The sequence below is a fragment of the Hyaena hyaena genome, unplaced genomic scaffold (assembly GCF_003009895.1).
Source record: "Hyaena hyaena isolate Hyena2069 unplaced genomic scaffold, ASM300989v1 scaffold_777, whole genome shotgun sequence".
In the NCBI taxonomy this organism is placed as follows: Eukaryota; Metazoa; Chordata; class Mammalia; order Carnivora; family Hyaenidae; genus Hyaena; species Hyaena hyaena.
Window position 1 is genome coordinate 880,020 of NW_024081407.1, and position 17,000 is coordinate 897,019.

At 46.0% G+C, this 17,000-nt stretch overlaps 1 protein-coding gene across 1 annotated transcript; it reads left to right on the top strand.

Moving 5' to 3' along the window:
- The first annotated feature begins 15,731 nt into the window (after positions 1-15,731).
- LRRC30 (leucine rich repeat containing 30) lies at positions 15,732-16,637 on the top strand. The gene has a single exon (XM_039218724.1). The coding sequence runs from the start codon at positions 15,732-15,734 to the stop codon at positions 16,635-16,637; it is 906 nt and encodes a 301-aa protein (XP_039074655.1).
- Positions 16,638-17,000: the final 363 nt, after the last annotated feature.

Sequence of the window (17,000 nt, forward strand, 5' to 3'; positions counted from 1 at the left end):
CTGATGATGTGAACGTTCTTATTCAAGGGAAGATCTATGGGTTTGGCAAAAATAGCCTAAGAAGGGGCAGGGAGAGGAGAACCTTCCAGGTGGGTGCTGGGGTTGGGAAGGGCATGGTCACTGAAGGAATTGGATGGTGTGGTAGAGAGAGCCATGAGAGAGGATGGAGGGACATGAAAGGTCCAGCTCACAGAGACCTGGGGAAGGAATTTGTCTTTATTCTCAGGGCACAGTTGAGGTTTGGCAGTAGGAACAGCCTTGGGATGAGCATGTCTGAGCTGCAAATGCATGTTCACATTTCATTCCACCTGCCACAGCACACTTGCAACCAATGTCCCCATGCCCTCACAGCAAAGCACCAGCATCTTTTCTATATGAAGAAAAGAACATACACGCATATGCGAGTGTGCACTCATACACGAGCGGCCCAGAAAATTACAGGGTGCCAACTTGTTAACATGTCTTGAGAAATTCCATACTTGCCCTGGTACCAAATATTCAGATGAAAATATCCAGAGTATAAGCAAGGATTGACACATCCACGTCTGCATCTCCATCTTTTCCCCTTTAGGACTGCAGTAACTTATAGAAAGTCACTGAGTAAAGCTTCATCTTCCAACACTGTCACAATATCCAGTCTAAGAAAAGACGGAGGTCTTTCCACTTAAATGAAAATAACCAGGTAACAAATCTCCAACTTGAAGAATGTACCCGATCAAATGAAACAAATAATTCTTCATTTACATTCTTAACTCCATTTTATGAATTCCCCAATGATAGTGTATGGAGTATTAGAGTCTGTGCTGAGAAGTGAGGTTGAGATGGAAGATTCTACAGCAGACGGTAGAGGTGGGTGGGGCAGGTCTCTGATCTGACAACTTTCACAGCGTGTGCCAGAACAGCATCCTATGCTAGTTGCCTTAGAGAAACCCAGTGCATGGACCACAAGCATCTCCAGACCCTGGTCTGCTTGGCCCTGTGACCAGCTCAGGCAAGCATCTCCTTTGCCTTTTAGTCCTCGGGACCAAATTCTCTCTTTTAGCTCCATGGGGAAGAGAAATCTTAACTTCTTTGCTAATGAGGTTAGTTAATGTTTTGAGGGCAGTTAAGCAAAGGGCAGTCCTTGTACTAAGCATTGCATGTGCGCTAACTCCCTTACTAGTCACTCTGGCTTGCAGACAAGGTGGCTTTGCCATCTTCATGTCACACAGGAGGAAGCCAAGGCTGAGGAAGAGTAAACAACTTGCCTAATGTGCTGTAGGACAAAAAATTGTAGAACCAGTGTTAAAATCCAGATTTGTCAAATGCCAAAGTCATTTCTCTTAACCATTAATGTATACTAGCCTGGTCAAACTAAACCTGGTCAAATCGGTCTATGCATTTACTAACTGGCTAAATAGCAAGGATTGGAGTGATGGATTTCTGAAAAAGTGCATTGATTCATGGTAATAATAATAACTCTGTGTGGTGAAGTATAGTTTATAATGAGTCATCACACCTATTATCCCACTGAACCATTTCTATCACCTTCTGATGTAGATGGCACGTGTCTCTACGTGAGGTTCAGAAGCTGAGTGAGAAGGCAAGTTCTCTGGGCAATCAATGGAAGAGCTGCTTCTGAAAGCCAAGTTTCCCCACTGCAAGTTGAGTTTTTTATCCAGCCCTCAGTGTCATGATGACACATTTCCTCCACTGTCTTCTCTGTGCCCAGGGAGGTCACCAGGCTCCACACTGATACTCAGTGTTCTGCAGGCCACTCAAATTCTCCTCTTCCTCCCTCAGAGCTCATCGAAATTGTATGGACAGCAGGCAACTATTCTCTTCATGGAACAATCTCTGAGGTACAAGGCAGGCCACATCAGTGACCAAAATAATTCTACCTACTGACCAAAGCCTAGAAGTCAACCAGTTACAGTCTCAGTCATTTTATTTTGAGGATTTGATTCTGCCTTAATATATAAGATTCCCCCAGGAAAGGTGGTACTTCAACGTGTTTTCAGGAAAGGGCAATGTAGGAGAGTGGGATGTTGCTGAGCCTGGAGTCAGGACACCGGGATTCAAGTTCAGCCGGTGCTTTGCCTTTGGCAGGGATCTGGGGGCATCCCTTGATGGCGCCAGATCTCCATCCAATTATCTACAAATTCAGAGGCAGTAAACCAGAGACCTGGGATTCCCCACAGCTCTAGCATGATGGATTTTTTCCGCTTTGTTTTATGCCCTTTGTTGACGTTTAGACTTTTCAACTGTTTTGAATTACGAGATAAATCAACAGAGGAAGAGTACAGACTCCTGTTGATGACATACTTCAGGGAGTCTTTAGTGTTTACTGGTTAAAAATAATTTGCTTGGCTCTAAAAAGATAGTTGTGAAACTTTCTGGCAGGACTTGACATGGAAGCCTGACTATGCTTAGCCCATTTCAAATGATACTTGTTGAAGTTGCTGAAAACAAAATCTTCCTTGAATACTCTTCCAGAAAAAGGTGATGCTGCGTCACCTCGGTCCTGAGAGCTGTCAGTCTCCTACAGTCATGTTCAAGAGGATCACCTTCCCAAATGCTTTCCAGCTCTTAACCTCACCAGTCACTGAACCCCGTGTTCTTTTCATATGTCTTTTTAAAAAATTTTTTCTTTTAATGTTTATTTATTTTTGAAAGAGAGAGAGACAGAGTGTGAGCTGGGGAGGGACAGAGAGAAGAGGGAGACACAGAATCCAAAGCTGGCTCCAGGCTCCGACCTGTCAGCTCCTACCCACAAACCACGAGCTCATGACCTGAACACAAGTTGGACGCTTAACCAACTGACCCACCAGGCACCCCTCATATTTTCTCCATGCACTTTCTTTATTCTTTCCATTTTTCCCCTCTCTGTTCATCAATTTTCCATTCCATTCACTTTTGCTGTCTATTCTACTCTTTGGAAAAATGCCTAGAGCTCGATGTCTTACAGACTTTGTAAACAGAAGAGTTTTATTGTGTAATTGGGGCTAATCTAGCTACTTCATAGATCTGCTGACTCTGTTAAACCTGCAAAATGTCATTCTTGAGATTATGGTAAACCTTGTAATTAGTTAATAAAAATTACTACACTGTAGAAAGTCTATTCAACCTTCCAACTGCAAGAGCCCTCCCCCATCACCCCATCTTCCTCCTGGCTGTGGCTCACAGGCAATGTCCATACCTTGGTGCCCCATCTTCCTCCTGGCTGTGGCTCACAGGCAATGTCCATACCTTGGTGCCTCCCCATCACAGGTGCCAAAGTGCCTCAAATATAACAGTAATGTTGGATTGACTAAAAGACTGAGAGGCACATACTGGTATTTCAAGTAAATACACAGAAACAGATTTGAAAGGGAAGAGTAAGAAAAGGTGAAGCAGATTCACTTTCATTCTTTTATTATTATTATTATTATTATTAAGCCTTTTATTTGTATTCCAGTTAGTTAACACACAGTGTTATGTTAGTTTCAGGTGCACAATATAGTGATTCTGTATTCACTTTCTTCGATGCTGACTGCCTGATTTTCCTGATGTGCTTCCTGTTGTCCATTATGCCTGCCCTGATTTCATTTAGATAAGCCACCTCTGCATTTTTTTATGGAAGGGAGAAGCAAGACACTGAAAATGAGAGCAGCTGTCATTTATGGGCATGTTCTATGAGTCGGACTCCAAGCTGAGGCTCACCCAGTCCTTACAGAAATTGTCTTATTTTTTAAGAAAATGTTTATTTATTTTTGAGACAGAGAGTGTGTAGGGGAGGAACAGAGAGAGAGGGAGACTCAGAATCCAAAGCAGGCTCCAGGCTGTGAGCTGTCAGCACAGAGCCTGACACGGGGCTCGAACCCACAAACCGTGAGATCATGACCTGAGCCGAAGTCAGACACTTAACCGACTGAGCCACCCAGGTGCCCCAGGAATTCTCTAATTTGCAGAGAGAACCCAACACCCCCAATGCAGGGCCAATCTTTCACTGACAATGCTGTTTCTCTTCTACTTTTTTGGAAGAGAAGTAATTTTTTTGAATTGGGAATCAATTTATCAATTTCATTTTCAATGGTGAGGATGAAACACACACACATTTGTATGTATTTCAAAAGGATCAGGATTTTGGAAAGAGCCTAAAAGAAACAGTAGTATAATTCCCAAGCTACTGCAAGAAAAATACTAGACTCCCCAGACTGGAAAGAAAACTTTTCCAATTATATGTGAAGAACATTCCCCCACGATCACCCCTAGACCCTCCCATTTCCACCCCCCCCACACCTTTCTAAAAGTCAACACAACATTTTGGGGACAAACATGGCGGCAGGGTGGGAGGAGTGGGGGATGGGAGGGTAAATGAGAAAGGAGAGGCTCACACAGCGGTGGCAAGTCACTGTTACTAACAGCGTTGTTTCATAGCAGGACATGTGGGAATTTGCCTGGGACCAGAGTGAAGAAATGAAGCAACTTGCTGTCCTAGTAAACAATGTCCTTCACGTGACAGTCTAAGGTGCACCGTCCCTTGCTGTTGGGGCTCCAGGATCTTCCCATGGAGGTGGCGCTCTCTGGGTCTGCTGCCAAACCCTTCCCACCTTCCCAAGATTTTACCTGGAATGTTTTCTACTTAGCTATCCACCTTCCTTACTTAGCAAATTAATCTTTCCAGATTGCAGAGGGAAACTATGGCCCGGATTTTGAATCTCATACAAGAGCTTCCTTCCTCCTTCCCCACATCCTCCTCCTTCTTCTCTGGGCTCTGTGGACTCACTTTTCAAGTCTTTTCTCTACATTTTCTTATGTTTCCTTTCATTCCTGTTGTATGGTTCTATATGTAAAATACCATGTTGCTTAAAGAAAATGATAAAATAAAAGCAGAGGGAACAAACTTATAGAAGTCCCCTTTCAAATGGGCGCTTGGCTTGAAATGCGCTTGGAACAACACAAGTGTCAGGTTGGCCAAGGGCACGTCTTCCCTCACCCCTACACACTGCCTTTCAAGCTTCTCCCTCAGCTCATGGGGGAAAAGTAGCTCTTGTGAGATCTTGGCTATCATGTACTTGAGTGTAAATGCACCAGATGAGGTATCTGGAGTGCCAAGGTTTTGACTCAGCTTTCTGTCTACTGACCTGTTTGACCCTGAGGGAGTCACTTGGTGTCTCTAATCCCCAGGCTCCTCAGTTTAGATGGATGGTCCTCAGAGTTCTGCCAGCTCAGGCGCCTGGGTGACTCAGTCGGTTAAGTGTCTGACTCTTGGTTTTGGCTCAGGTCATGATCTCACAGTTCCTGAGTATTTATACATTTTATTTTTAAAAAGCCACAATGTGAACACATCAGTAGGGGCTCAGATAATGCCTTTGAGGCTCTCTGGGTAAGGGAGGGGAGCTTAGCCTGTGCTGGCTTCGCAGTTAACTCACCTCCACCTGAGAGGTCCCCCAGAACACCTCAGGGGAGAACAGAGCTCTGGCTCTTCTAAGATCACAAGTTCATGTGCATGGAACCAGAAGACTCTGGATGAAACTGTGGCTTTATATCTTGGTATTTCATATGCTTACAAAACAGGAAAAAATTGGGGAGGCATAAGGAACCATTCTAGGCTTACTCTTATTTGCTTCTTGAAGGGCAAAGTATATTGATGGGGATGTGAACTGAACCAAAAAGCCAAAAAGCCAAAAAACAAAGCAGAACAAAACAAAAACCAGCTCCAATTTACTGAACAGCAGAACAAATTGAATCCGAATACACACGCTTTTATACAGCCACGAACCACGACAAAGGTTGATGTCTTTCCCCTTCAAAAAAAACAACAACATGTTTTGCTTTCTTTCCCATATTGTTTTCATTAATTTTGCTTTTGAATTTTAAAAATATCTGTAGGTATAGTATGCATGATATTCAGCCAAACTGAGCTGTGCAATAATCATAATGATGATGATGATAATAATAATAATAATTTTCTCATTTTCTTATAACTAAAGTTAAATCTATCTCATGTCCTCATATCTGCCCAGAAACTGAAAACTCACACAAACTCAGTGATATAAATGCAATTCAAGTCAGTGATTTCGTAGTAATTTTTGGTTTAAACCCAAGCAAATTAAAAGATGTTTCCTTCCCCACCCATTAGCTGGTCCGAGCTGGCTGTGGGACTTCCCACTTAACGGGCTCTCAGGGCAACGAGTCAGGCAGCTGGGTGGACTGCTCTCTGCGCTTCCAGCATCTGGACAGGCCGGCGATTCCATCAATTCTCAGCACCCCAAGCAAGCCCCACCCTCAGGAACTCAGAGGCAGGCACTGTGCAGGAATTTGCACAGGCTCCAATCCATGCAACGTGGGCCTTGAAGTGGGGCCGGCCTGGTGAGCGTGGGAAAAAGGCCTACATGCCTGAGTGGAGCTTGGAAGGGGCCAAGCACAATAGACAAGAATATGCTAGAATATGCTACTACAGGAAACGTGTTAAAGTAGAAATAGAATTTACTTAGTTAGGTGTGATATATAACTGCAAAAACTATAAAGTATTTGTGGTACTGAAGACTTCTTTCTATTCTTTTTAATTATTTTATTTTATTAAAAAATATTTTAATGTTTATATATGAGACAGAGACGGAAGGCAGGGGGGTGTGGGCAGAGACACAGAACTGAAGCAGGCTCCAGGCTCTGAGCTGTCAGCACAGAGCCCGACGCAGGGCTCCATCCCATGAACTGTGAGATCATGATCTTAGCCGAAATCAAGAGTCGGACACTTAACTGCCTGAACCACTCAGGCGCCCCTGTCTCGTTCATTTATGAAAGTTATGACAACTGGCAACAGAGCTGACTTGAATTTTCCTCCATGACTAAAAAAGGCATTATTAATTGTTGATAGTGGCTGATGGGTATATGGGGATTTATTGTGCTTTTATATAATAAAATGTTTTTAAAGTATTATCATTACACAGCTAGAGCATGAGTCGAAATCAAAGAAAAAGAAAAAAAAAATCCTTCCTCCACATACCCGACACAGCAGCAAATCAGTTTCTATTCTTCCCTGCTTTCTTTCAATTTTTGCCCGTGTGCATATGTAATTTTTATACAGTTGCAATCATTTATGTATACGTTTCCAAGCTGAGAGGCAGCTTAACTCCCTTTCTTTCAGTTTCTGCTCACTTTAAAGTCAGGTGACCACAAGACGACGACGTCCATGATGGTGATGGTGGTGATGGCCACTCCTTAATGGAGCCCCAGCTCTGGGTCATTGCTGCTCACGATCTATGTCTGACCCCAGAACAGAGTCAGCAAAGCTGAAAACTTGTGTAAAGTCATAAAGCCAGTAGAACAATAATGATACTTGTCATCGCGAATACTTAGCAAGTACTTTACTCTATGCCGGGCCCCAGCTAAGCAGTTTGCCTGCTTCATCCCAGTGAATCCTCAAAGCAATGCCACATGATTACTATCCCTGTCCCCCAGAGGAGGAACCTCAAGTGTCAAGAGCCAAAGTAATCAGCCCCCCTCACGCCTCTAGAAAATGGTGGAGCTAGGAATTGATTCAAAGCTCTCGGCCTACAAAACCTGACTCGTAACCAAGTATTTGAAACTGGATGTGGATTCCCTCAAACTCAGGGCTTCCTCCCCTTTACACTCTGTCTTACCACCTTGACAGGGAGGGAGGCTCTTTCCTGCTAACAGTTTAGGCAAAATCTGAAATGACAACAGTAACAGGTTCTTGGAGGAGGGTTTTTTTTTTTTTTTAATGTTCATTCATTTATTTTGAGAGCGAGCAAGAAGGCGAATGCACGGGCAGGGGAGGGGCAGAGAGGAGAGATAGAATCCCAAGCAGGCTTTGCACCACCAGCATAGAGCCTGATGCGAGGCTCAAACTCACAAACCATGAGATTGTGACCTGAGCTGAAGTCAAAAGTCTGATGTTTAATTATCTTTGCTTCCCAGGCACCCCAGGAGGGTTTTTTTTTAACGTTTATTTATTTCATACTCCCTTCGGCAGCACATATACTAAAAATGTTTATTATGTTATTTATTTATTTTGAAAAAGAGAGAGAGTGAGAGCACATGCATGCACAAGCAGGGGCGGGGCAGAGAAAGGGAGAGAGAGAATTCCAAGCAGGCTCTGCACTGATAGTGCTTGATGTAGGGCTTGATCTTAGGGAACTCTGAGATCATGACCTGAGCTGAAACCAAGAGTTGGACGCTTAACCGACTGAGATACCCAGGTGCCCCCACTGGAGGAGTTTTTAAACAAGATTTTAAGCTTATAATTTATCAAATGCAGAAGTTAAATATACATCATGCATATTTTAACGTTCCTTTTGGAGAAACATGTATCTCAGATCGGAACTGAATGGTTCACTTGACTGAACGTAGTCTCTCTGCTTCTAATTTTTTAAGCCATTTTTTCAATATATTAATCTTAAAATGCCACAATAATTTGAAACGTCTTAAAAAGAGACTTGATCTTTAATGAGCTCTGCTACTTTGGTCTGAAGATATTATAGAGGATCTCATTGCTCTTAAATTCATGACCTTGCTTTCTGATAAAAACTGAATGTGCAGAATGCTGATTTGGTGTTTGATTACTCCCTCGACTTTTAATCAAAACATCTTTTTTATCTCCTCTTTCCTTCAGTGCTGTTTAAGCATGACGTTTGCTTTGATGATCAGGCGCAAATGATCAGGGCTATAAAAGCCTTCGCTGTCACTCAGCTTCCAGGAGGACAGACAGGAAGACTCTGGGACCACTCAGCCAGGAGAACTGGGGTTAGCTCAGTGGAGGGGTTTCCCGAGAGGAAACGGTGTGCAATACCCAAATGCACCTCCTTCTGCAAACAACCTTCTTAAAAGGCCAATTTTCCGTTGTTGGGATGGTTTAATAAAATGCAACTGGCTGGCAAAGGCAGACTCCATGTGTTCTGAGGGTTGCACAGTGCTTGATTTCTGTGACAGGCTGGAGCTGTTGATGCGAAGTTCCAGGGTGAAGCAGCCGTGCTGTGGGCTCTCTGCTCCTGAACGGATGATGTTAGCAATGTAATTCTGCTGAAATAGAAGTTGGATACCGGTTGATAAACAAGGCAGGTTTTAGTTACGTTTCTGGTCACGTGGGTCACATAGTAGTAGAGGGGCAGTAACCCTCTCAAGATAGAGTGGGCTCAATTTATAAATCAGAAGCCTCCGTGGGAGAGGAGGCACAAGTCACTGATAGGTTCCCTCCATTGGCCAATCCCCTGCACTCAAGGGGAGCAAACAATGATAAATTCGATTCACAAACATATGGGCAGGGTTCTCAGCCTCACAGTGATTGAAATTTGGGGTGAGATCACTCTGTGCTGTGGATGTTAGCAGCATCCCTGGTCTCTACCCCTGAGATGCCAGTGGCAGCCCACCAACCCCATGGCTGACAACCCAGCCTATCCCCAGACATGGCCAAGTGTCCTCTGGGGACAAAATTGGCCCATGAGAACCGCTGCTGTAGGGGGCGGTGAGCACTGTGTGTGACAAGGGAATGCCCAGGATGCTCTATGAAGGCAGGAAGGATGTCCAGGCAGCCTTGGAGTAAAGGGGGACGTCATGAATGCTCCCTTGAGGCGGTGACCCTGTGTCTGGTGAGAAGCGTGAGTGGTGCTGGCATGGGAAATAATGGAGCAGCATAACAAAGGAATGGCATCCTGAACACGCAGAGGGTATGTGGGGCAGTTGCTACCTCAGTATTGCTGGCAAGTCAGGTATGGCAAGTGTGTTGGGGGTGGACAGTAGGCCATGAGACTGTGATGGGGCAAGTGTGTGACTCTGGGCTACAGGGAGAGTCTGTGGGCCCGGGTGTGTCGTTGAAGGGGCTGTAAGTAGTGGGTTGGTAGGAACAGGCTTCTAGAACATTCTGGCCGTGATGCTGAGGATGAGTTATGGTAGGCTCTTGAATGCACCAGGTGCTGTGCTGCTCACTTTACTCACTCCATTCGGTCCTCACAGCTGGCCTGGGATCTAAACTAAAACCAAGCAGGACAACCAAGGGTTGTCAGGCCTCAAATGTTTGTTCATTTCAGTGAGCATTTATTGGGCACCTACTGTGTCCTCAGAATTGTTTCAGGGCTCTGGGGGAGACAAGGAGCTTGAAATCTGAAGACAAAGGCTTTTGCAAGAGAAGCTTGTCTTGGAGAGAAAAGCAGTTCAATGTGGATGTGCCTGAGAACCTCCCCTGAATCTCTTGCTGCCTAGGAAAGCCTGTTTTCCCCTGGGAAGAGCTGATGGCTGAAGAGCTTGGTTACGGGAAGTTTCTAGGAGATGAAAGGGACCAGGCTCACTGTCCTGGTGAAGCTCCCCACACTTGAGCCCCTGGAGAAAGTGGTGGAATTGGCCATCTTCCTCCTGCTCTGTCGGGCCTCCAGTCACAGGCTATACACGGAGCCACATTCTTTTTTTTTTTTTTTTAATTTTTTTTTTAATGTTTTATTTATTTCCAGGAGGGAGAGACAGCGTGAGCAGGGGAGGGTCAGAGAGAGAGGGAGTCACAGACTGAAACAGGCTCCAGGCTCTGAGCTGGCAGTCAGCACAGAGCCCGACGCGGGGCACGAACCCACAAACCGCGAGATCATGACCTAAGCGAAAGTCGGACGCTTAGCCGACTAAGCCACCCAGGCGCCCCATGGAGCCACATTCTTAAGGCATTTTATTCCCATAGCAACCTTATAGGTACTTGGTCTCCACTTCACATATGAAGACAGGGAAATGCAGATCAGCTAAGTAGTCTGTCCAGGGTCACATAGTTTTCAGTAATGAACTCAGGATTCAAACCCAAGACGGTCAGCCACAGCAACCAGGGTTTATGACATTGACCGCCGGGCTGTGTTGCTTCCTGCTGAGCTCCCTCTGGGCTGGAAGGCTGGGGCATGTTTTGATCAGAATAATAAAGGCCACTTGACTAAGGAAAAAACTGTGCAGAGGCGAGTGAGGTATGCGCATGGTAGAAAGAACAGCATTTAGATCAGACAACCCAGGTATTGATGGTAACCGATACTAACTAGATGTGTATCACGGAGCGTGAGCTAACCCCACCAAAGCATGGCTGTCTCACATTGAACATTAGGTTAGCAATACCAACCCCTCAAGTCTTTTCAATATCAGATAGACTATGTAACAGTGTCTAAAACAGCTCCTGACACTGTGGGAAATACCCTGGAAATAGACGGTGAGCGAAAGATAGTGGTACTTCTTGGATACAGGCTTGATTGGCCTTGAAAAGAGTGGGAAGTTCATGATCAAGAGCATAAAAATCAAGCACATGGAGAATGTTCAGTAACTGGATCTAGAGGTGTGTGTGTGTGTGTGTGTGTGTGTGTGTGTGTGTGTGTGTTGGGGGTGGTATATGTGTATATATACATATATATATATATATATATATACACTGCCATTTATACTGAGGTCTTACTATGCGCCTGTGGGTCATAAACCAATAATAACCACGAATTCGAGAATTGTGTTTTGTATGTAGGGTTCCCCCACTATGTGTGTTTTGCAGATGCTTTCCCATGAACTGATTGGAGACACGGCGATTTGACACAGCCTCTCCGCGGTGTCTGCAAAAGCTAGCCACAGGCCATGCTGGATGCAGATGTGTCCAGGTCAGGAAGCACTGCTTGAATTTGCTCTTCCTGCCTGCCTACTTCGCAGGCTCTCCTGTACTTTTGCTTGCCTGGGTTGGACTCCTCAATAAATCATTAGCCCCATAGCTTTGGCCTCAAGCACTGCTTCTGAGGATACCTGACTAAGACAGATAATTTCTCTCTCTCTCTCTCTCTTTTTTTTCTTTTTGGTAACAGAAAATATACCGAAGTAGATACACATCGGGAAAAGATCTATATTTACATATGCAAGATCTTAACCGGATTGTCTATACTTTTTTACATCTTCTATTTTAAAATTTAAATTAAAAAAAATGGTTATTTAATACACTATTTAAACATACCCATTACTTTCTTCCAAAATTAACAGACATGATGTGTAGACATAAGCTTAAGAGTCACCGTGAGGATAAAAAGAATTGTTTTCAGTAGATATTCCATGCGAGTGAATTCAGGGGGAGCTTTGGATGCTTTCGTAAACTACTATTTTGTACTCTCATCATTTCAATTTTATTTTATTTAAAATTAAAGAAATCGGGATGCCTGGGTGGCTCAGTCAGTTAAGCATCCAACTTCAGCTCAGGTCATGATCTTGCGGTTTGTGGGTTCGAGCCTCTCGTCAGGCTCTGTGCTGACAGCTCAGAGCCTGGGGCCTGCTTCGGATTCTGTGTCTCTCTCTCTCTCTCTGCCCCTGCTCATGCTCTGTTTCTGTCTCTGTCTCAAAAATAAACATTAAATTTTTTTAAATAAATCAATAATAAGCATAAAATTAAAGAAATCATAAATGTTGACTTTCATATGTTGGAAGAAGAATCAATAGGAATATACAAAAATGTAGTAAACCCACTGAGCATACTAAATCATTTCAATTATTCCATGACTTTCTTAGGTGCTGAAGATGATCATGTGACTTACCATAATCTGGAATTTCAAAAATCTGTTCAACAAAGCTTCATTCTGAGATTTATTCCAAGGAGAAATTTATTTGGAGAGTCTTGGAGCATCTCTTTTGGCCAAAGTTGGATGTGTGGGATACACAGGGAACCATAAAGCCAACAGCATGCCCGTTACTGTTTTTTCTCCAAGGATCAATATTAATGCAAGCAAAATGAAAGCTGCCTTGGATTTTGCATGCTTTCAGTAGTAAAGAGGTTAAATGTCCTTCACTTCCTAGGGTGGTCTGCTTTGCAGTGAGAATCCCACTCACATAGTGGGAATGAGCTCTGGGAAATTGCCCCCGCCCTACTACCACAGTGGTCCATTTTATAGATGAGGACACTGCCCAGAGACAATGACCATCTAGAGGTGAACCATTCCCTGTCCAGATAACCACAGTTGACTAAGTGGACAGTATCTACACACTGTGTCTACATACATCAAAAACCTAGAAGAAACAGCTATTCACATAGCTCATTCATTTGATATACACGAACTTTGGTAGAGAATGACAGAACTATTTTGGGAAGGGATTAAATCCCTTATGCCAAAGTCTTCTGGAATGACATTTAGCTTTGCTTTTCCTACTTGTGCTGGGGGTACAGTGAGAAGGGTTAACACTGAACTATGGAATTATATCTATGAGTGTAGTTATGTAGTCATTTCTTTACCTGTGTTCCCTCCAGCCCTACCTTCTACGAATTTGAAAACAAAAATCCATATCCTGGCTGTAGTTATTCCATCTTTCTATGGGCTAAGCTGAGAGTCTGAAAGTTCCATCCTGGGCTGAGAAGTTGGATTAACTGGTCTTGAATTCTGGTTCTGCCATTGACAAGGTACTTGAATTTGGAAGGTGACTTGACTGTGCCTAAGTAACTTGACTCTTTCTATCTTCATATCCTTTTCCGTAAAATTGCCACGATTTTAATATTCATCTTGCTTGTACTGTGCCTAGTGCCATGCCTTTCCTATAGTGAACACTTGACAAATGTTGGCTATTGATATGTGCTCAAAAAGTATGCATTGGGGGCACCTGGGTGGCTCAGTCTGTTGAGCGTCCGACTTCGGCTCAGGTCATGACCTCATGGTTTGTGGGTTCAAGCCCTGCGTCAGGCTCTGTGCTGACAGCTAGCTCAGAGCCTGGAGCTTGTTTCAGATTCTGTGTCTCCCTCTCTCTCTGACCTTCCCCTGCTCACGCTGTCCCTCTCTCTCTCAGAAATAAATAAAACATTTTTTAAAAAGTATGCATTGGAAAGAAGATGTTAAGAGGAAAGAGGGAGAATTACCACAAAGAAGAAAGCTGTTGATTCTTGCTTAGACCGTCTCAGCTCCCATTTTTCAGAGACTCTAACAAAGTTTCTCATGCTTTTGAAAGACGGAAAGAGGATGCATACCTAACATCTTTGAATAGCAGAACCCAGTTGTCAGATAAAATTTACATATATAAAGCATAGTGTGCTCTAAAAACTCAGGGTACACATTTGGCTACATTACTTCCCTCGTGTTTCCCCAATTAATAGCTAGACCATTCAAGAAAAGTCCAAAGTAGCCACCTTTATCCAAGAATCCCAGGGGCTTGTTCAGTCAATGCCAAGTGGAGGGAGAAATGGCTTTGTGCTGTTTTACACCTCCTGCTGTTCTCTTGCCCAGACTCTGGTCCCTGCATGGATGGACCTGCTGATTCCCCAGGTGGTGTCCAGCCGGGGCCCAGCTCCAGCTCCTGGCTCTGAGAGCATGTCATGGGACCAGCATCATTCTCCAAGACACACAACTGCTGTGCTGAAGGCTGCCAGCAAAAGCCACACGCTTCCGGCCCACACCAGCCTTCGCTACGGACTGCCAGCCCTCTTCTCAGAACCTGGGTCCTCACCCTTGACAGCTCTTCTCTCCCTAATCACTACCTATTTTTAGGATTTTTCACCTCTGCAAATATGTCTGCCTCCTCCTCAACCATTTGCCAGGGCTGCCGTCACTAAGCACAACAGATGGGGTGGCTTAGACAACAGAAGTTTATTTTCTCATCGTTCTGGAGGCTACGAATCCCAGATCAAGATGTCAGCAGGATTGGTTGCTTCGGAGGCCTTTGTCCTTGGCTTGCAGATGGCTGTCTCTTTCTTGTGTCCTCACATGGCCCTGTCGCCACACACAGTCCCATCTGAGGTACGTGGGGTTAGGACTTCAGTATTTGAAATTTGAGAGGACCCAGTTCAGTCCACGATGCCAGTAATTCACTCTACACACTCAGAGGTATAAATTAGCTGCGTTAATTCAGGAAAGTGTTGAGGGAGGGAGGGAGGGAGGGAGAGATGGGGGAGAGAGAGGGAGAGAGGGAGAATGGATGGATGGATGGGTTGGTTGACAGGTGTGTTCCAGGGAGGCTCTCTACCTTCTTCGAGAACAATGGATACCTGTGCTAACCCTACTAAGGCAGCCTCAAGCGGCTGATCAAACATTTAACGTGTCCCTACTAAACCCAGACATCCGGAGGGAAACAGATGACTGTGGAGTGTCTCTGGGTGAAATGAGCACAGGGGGTCCTGGGCCCCTTCACTCTCTCCTCACTGAGTTGCGTCGGACAAGCCCTGTGCAGAAACCTTTGGCCTGGAGGGCTGCAGGTGTCCAGGCTCCTCCCCTTACTTTTTCACAACTGCACGATTCATCAAAGCTTGAAACGGGTGTGCATGATATCACCCAACGATCCTTAGCCTTGGAAACATAATTTCAGTCGCCAGCATTCCTGAAGCTCGCCGTCACTCTGAAGGGGTTCCGGGCGGGTTCCCGAGCCCACGCACACAGCTTGGCACTCGAACGGCCTGCTTTGCTTTTCCACTTCGCTTCTTTTGGGGGGATGGGCTGCTCCATGGCTGGCTCAGCTCTGATACCCAAGAAAAGCTGAGAGGGGGAAGTGAGACGCAGCCTCCCTGTGACCTCTTTGCACGCACCAGGCCAATAAAACTCGGGCCGAATGACAGTGACAGCTGCCTTGTGGCACTCAGAGGGAATCGAGCGGTTCAGTTCCGCAGTCTCAGGGACAAGTGTATCATTACAGCCCGGGTGCTCAGAGAGAAGCCACCTAAATCCACCCTCCGGGACAGGCCACGGTGGGGTGTCTCGGGTGGGCTCCCTGGCTGCGGCAGCTCGGCTTTTGGCAGCTGGGGGACACAATCCCAGCCTTGGGGCGTCAGAGGCCGGGGGCAAAAAGGAAGGAAGATGGGGGCCAAGCCGTCAAGTGGCCGCTGCAGGGACAAGGGCCCTAGGAGGGTGGTGTGCCCGCGCGGGAGGCAGCAATTCTCCCCATGGGATGACGCCCTGCTCTCGGGGAAGGACCCCCGGTCCCTGCTGAAGCGGGGCATGCGCCACGTCAGTTTCAGCCTGGTCACCAAGGGAATGACAGACATCCCCGACTTTCTGTGGGGCTTGTCTGAGGTCCAGAAACTCAATCTGTCGCACAACCAGCTCAGGGCTCTCCCGCCCGACGTGGGGAGGCTGAGCCGCCTGGTCGTCCTGAACGTATGCGGGAACCGCCTGCGGAGCCTGCCTCGAGAAATCAGCCTCCTCAAGAGCCTGAAGGTGCTGTTCGTGAACATGAACTGCCTGACCGAGCTGCCGGCTGAGCTGAGCGCCTGCAGGAGCCTGGAGGTCCTGAGCCTGTCGCACAACCGCCTCTCGCAGCTTCCCGCCAGCCTCGCCGACCTCTCCCGACTGAGGAAGCTGAACCTGAGCAACAACTATTTTGCGCACATCCCCGTCTGCGTGTTTGCACTCAAGGAGCTGGACTTCCTGCACGTGGGCTCCAATCGCCTGGAAAACATCGCCGAGAGCATCCAGTGCCTGGTCAGCCTGCAGATCTTCATCGCGGAGAGCAACAACATCCATTCCTTCCCCAGGGCGCTCTGCCTGCTCAGCGGCCTGGAGCTGCTGAACTTGAATGACAATGACATCCAGACCCTCCCTGAGGAGCTCTGCCTGCTGTGGAGGCTGGGGCGGATTGCCTGGAATCCCATGGACAAAGGGCTCCACATTTCTCACAACCCGCTGTCCAAGCCTCTGCCGGAGCTGGTGGAGGGGGGCCTGGAGGTGCTCTTTGGTTACCTGAAGGATAAAAAGCACAGATGACTGGAGCCCCCCAGGCACAGCCAGTCGTCAACTCGCCGACACCTGTCAGCCAGGTGCTTCTCCAGGCTCAGCTCTCTCCTCTCACTGTTCACGTCGGTCAGCACTTGTGTGCGTTTTTGCTGGACTGGAATTGCACAGCAATTCTGTGGAGGTGTTTGCTTTCCCCTCCATATGTGCCTACGGAGTCCCACGATGTGATGTTCATCTCATCCAGAACATAAATGGAAGCAGGTCTTTGGTTTTTCTCCAAAGAGAAACCACTCTGGTTCTTCCAAGGAGCAGGGGGCTCAGCCCTTGGAATAGTAGATGGCACGTCTGATTCGATGGAATTCAGAAGTCAGATATTTGCTAAGGGTGTGCTGC